This window comes from Eptatretus burgeri, chromosome 1 (assembly GCF_056783735.1).
Source record: "Eptatretus burgeri isolate ZD-2024b chromosome 1, Ebu_testis_v1, whole genome shotgun sequence".
Taxonomy (NCBI): domain Eukaryota; kingdom Metazoa; phylum Chordata; class Myxini; order Myxiniformes; family Myxinidae; genus Eptatretus; species Eptatretus burgeri.
The window spans coordinates 42,744,528-42,749,230 of NC_140961.1; the positions used below are offsets into that span (position 1 = coordinate 42,744,528).

At 55.0% G+C, this 4,703-nt stretch overlaps 1 protein-coding gene across 1 annotated transcript in view; it reads left to right on the plus strand.

Annotated features, from left to right (window-relative positions):
• Positions 1-1,702: 1,702 nt before the first annotated feature.
• Positions 1,703-4,703, plus strand: part of LOC147034347 (glutamate receptor ionotropic, kainate 2-like) — a 423,936-nt gene continuing 420,935 nt past the window's right edge. Inside the window, exon 1 of the mRNA XM_085881293.1 lies at positions 1,703-2,298. Coding sequence (XP_085737419.1) covers positions 2,190-2,298 — 109 coding nt within the window. The 5' untranslated portion in view covers positions 1,703-2,189. The remainder of the gene's footprint in view (positions 2,299-4,703) is intronic.

The window sequence follows — 4,703 nt, forward strand, 5'->3', positions numbered from 1 at the left end:
GGTTACTCTCAATGAACCACGACGTGAGGACTGGGAACGTGATGGAGGCCAGAGAAGGTGCAGGTGCAGCAGGCAGAATACCCACCTGGACTTGACCACCAGTGAGCAAACTTGGTTTTTTGTTCACCACCGTCCGGAAGAATCAGCATGTTCGTCACCCCGACTGTTCATGAGGCTGGCTCATGGAGCAACTCGTACATGTACATGTATTGCACGTCGGACACGGACCTCAGTGGTCGGTGTACTTTCAGCAAATTTCCAGGCCATTCAGACAACATTGGACTTTAAATGTGGATGACAAGGATATTGAGAAGACAATGGACCAATCGGCAGATTATTATGGGATTTGAACCGAGGGTCGCAGCGTGAGGAGTCATGTGCTCAGATGGAAGGTGGAAAAGGTCCACCAGGGGTTCTTCCCACATGGTACGAGACTGAGCGAGTCCAAGTCGTTGTTGTTGCTGTTGTTTGTTTTGCGATTCCAGGTTCAAATCCCATATTATTCCATGTTGAGTTGTCTGTACCCAATCGATGTCCCTTCATTTTTGTCCTGCATTCACTACGTGTACAAGCTTATCCACGAGCGTATCCCCTCCCTCTCTCCCTCCCTCCAATTTGTCAGATTCATCGGACGAACCATGGTGCGAGAACGTGCACCTTGGAGGTGGATGGGTCACCTTTGTTGGCTTGCAAGGTGCGAGACCGTGCGAATGTTTGTTAAACTTCATCGGGAGGCTCTTGTTGGCTGTTCGTTCGGTGGTGTCCACGTGGTGGCGGTAGAGCGTGGGAATCGTGCACCAATTATTATTTAAGAGGTCGTCTATTTAGTACGTAGGTAAGGGTAGTGTGGGGATAAATTGCAAATCAGAGATTCAAGGAAGGTTGGGTAGGACAGAGTAGTGAGGGTAGGGGAGTGGTGAGAAAATGAAAGGAAGTTTAGGATGATATGAGAAAAGAGGGGGCATTTAGAGTTGGGGTTTGGGGGTTTGTGGGTTGGGGGGAGATTTCGTCAAATTTGCGTGCGTTAAAACTGGCTCGTCTGAACTGAAAAATTGCAAAGGACTTTTACAAACAATTTTCCCACACTCGTTCACATTGTTTCCCAAAGGGTTGTCATGGTAACTTCAATTGCACGACACTACAAAAGAGCCAGCTATCTCACCGACATATGGGGAGGGGTTGGGAGGTAAGGGGGGGTGGGGGAGGTTAAAATCCTGCCACGTTGACGGAGTAATAGAGGGTGAGAAGTTGTATTCAACCCCTGGAACACAAACCAATGCCTTTATGACGTCACACAGATACTTGGGGGGAATGACCGCCAGAGAGCGCCACCGTACCAGGAATGGGGGGCCCGAGGGTCTACGGTGCTGCCAGGTGGGGCTTTGCTCATGAAATCAGACTGGAGGGCTCGGAACGAGAGGGAGAGGCGCAGAAAGAACCGCGGATAAGCTTTAGGGACTGGAAGGGTGAGCGGCGCGACCGGTAACGGCGCAGGACCTTGCGCACTCGCTCTTCGCTCGTTCAGGTGGTGTGGGGACCGAGGAGGTGTGGGGACCGAGGAGGTGTGGGGACCGAGGAGGTGTGGGGACCGAGGTGGTGTGGGGACCGAGGAGGTGTGGGGACCGAGGAGGTGTGGGGACCGAGGAGGTGTGGGGACCGAGGTGGTGTGGGGACCGAGGAGGTGTGGGGACCGAGGAGGTGTGGGGACCGAGGAGGTGTGGGGACCGAGGAGGTGTGGGGACCGAGGAGGTGTGGGGACCGAGGAGAAAGCGCTAAACGCTGGAAGAGTTTTGGGCGTCCAGTCGACGGTGGGACCCGCGTGGAACAAACGCTGGAAAAACAACAGAGAACGCCTTTTCCCGCTGTACAGAGACCGCAAAAAGTGCTCGGGGGGCGGGGGGGGCCCGCCCTGCGTGGTAGGGTTCAATTTCACCGCGGGAAAGGCGAGACGGTCGGACGAGCTCTGCGACCGGATCTCCGGGCTTGTTAAAAGGTCTGCGAGTCCACTCCGAAGGGACACGTCACCCGTCGTCCCTCCGTCCGTTCGTCCTGGGAGTGCGCGGCTCTTCTTCGCCCCCTTTTTTTCTCCCCTCGTGCTGCGCCCCGCATGGCCACGTGCAGGGCGCGGCTGGAAAGGACCGAGCACGGAGCTCTCGGAGCGGGTTGAGGGATCCCGGGTCGCGCCAGCCATGCGCGTGGACCGGGCGCGCCGCGCGCACGGCTCTCTCGCGCTCCTCCTGTGCCTGTGCCTCGCGTGCGGCCGCCCCGCGCTCGGAATGCCGCACGTGCTGCGGATCGGTGAGTGCACCCGGCGCGGCCAAGTCGGTATACTCGCTCTCGGTCTTACGGAGCCGCTTGATTGTTTGGACTCTTCGCACTCCCATGTACATCCACACGCTCAAAACCGTGCGGTTCTGCTCACCCGCACGGACGAGCATCCGCACGGACAAACACCTGCACGCACGAACACCCACACGCACGAACACTCGGACTGTTCACGATGTTCTCGGAACGAGGTCACAATAAGCGGACGAACGCGGTTTATAATTTCGTTAAAAAAAAACCCCAAAAACATTCAAAAATGTAAATATTAACAAGGAACTGTCTGTCCTATTGATTCCGTGTACGTTGAGTATCAATACATAGAACTATAACCTCTCGTGACACGTGTCGCACCATTGTGACCCTTTCGGTCCGAGGATGTTTTGAACGCCCTTCACACATTCACCAATACCAATGGAACGCTCTCTCGAAAGAGTCACGTACTGGATGACAAATACGCACACCTGGAACTCGCACACCTGGGACTCGCACACCTGGGACTCGCACACCTGGGACTCGCACACCTGGGACTTGCACAGCATTGAGACTCATACACCTGGGACTCGTCCACCGGGTTTCATCCACTAGATTTCACGCACTGACACGCGTCATGTAAACGTCAAACAAGCAGCCGAAACAGGCGTTTACAAACATGGTTTCTATTCTTATTCTGATTCCCGTGTTATCTATTTGTTTTCATGAGGGGCACAGCCACGCAGCCACACAGCCACATAGCCACACAGCCACATAGCCACACAGCCACACAGCCACGCAGCCACACAGCCACACAGCCACGCAGCCACACAGCCACACAGCCACACAGCCACGCAGCCACACAGCCACACAGCCACACAGCCACGCAGCCACACAGCCACACAGCCACACAGCCACGCAGCCACACAGCCACATAGCCACACAGCCACATAGCCACGCAGCCACACAACCACATAGCCACGCAGCCACGCAGCCACGCAGCCACACAGCCACATAGCCACATAGCCATGCAGCCACACAGCCACACAGCCACACAGCCACATATCCACATAGCCACGCAGCCACACAGCCACATAGCCACGCAGCCATGCAGCCACACGGCCACGCAGCCACACAGCCACATAGCCACATAGCCACGCAGCCATGCAGCCACACAGCCACACAGTCACACAGCCACATATCCACATAGCCACACAGCCACATAGCCACACAGCCACGCAGCCACACAGCCACATAGCCACATAGCCACGCAGCCACACAGCCACATAGCCACACAGCCATGCAGTCACACAGCCACGCAGCCACACAGCCACGCAGCCACACAGCCACATAGCCACATAGCCACGCAGCCATGCAGTCACACAGCCACACAGCCACGCAGCCACACAGCCACGCAGCCACGCAGCCACGCAGCCACACAGCCACACAGCCACATAGCCACATAGCCACGCAGCCATGCAGCCACACAGCCACACAGCCACATAGCCACACAGCCATGCAGCCACGCAGCCACACAGCCACGCAGCCACACAGCCACGCAGCCACACAGCCACGCAGCCACGCAGCCACGCAGCCACACAGCCACGCAGCCACATAGCCACGCAGCCACGCAGCCACACAGACACATAGCCACGCAGCCACCTAGCCACACAGCCACACAACCACATACCCACATACCCACGCAGCCACACAACCACATACCCACATACCCACGCAGCCACACAACCGTTGACTGAAATGCTTCTTTCATGTTCAATATCATCTGAGTCCCGATGGATGAAAACAGAAGAGTAAACGTACAATAATGAATTTAAGATTCATCTATTACACTGATCAGGATCCAAAATATTTTCATAAATAAACCACTTGCTCGACCACCTCCTGGTCCTCCTGAAACACTTCCCTCCTTGCCTGACCCATCAGTATGATGACTGACGGCTGATAGACTTTACGAAACCAGACCGGTCGTGACCTTCACACTCACAGAGTGTGGTCATGCACTCTCCACACTGTGTGCACAAAAAGTAATGACTGTGTCTCTTGTACGACTTGCGGAACACACACACACACACACACACACACACACACACACACACACACACACACACACACACACACACACACACACACACACACACACACACACACACACACTTTACACTTGACACTTTCTTCTGGAATCTCGATCTTACCACTCCAACAAGGTATCAGTGAGTGCTCGCATATTGCAGAGCTGTGAGTGATAATACCGCATGGTCATGTCGATCATCCAAATTGCACCTTTTTTGTGTCCAAAGTCGAGGCTCGTGGAAAAATCTAGATGATGGAACAGATTAGGATATAACAGAACAAAAGGAACAAAGAACAGAGTGGGGGGGGGGGGACAC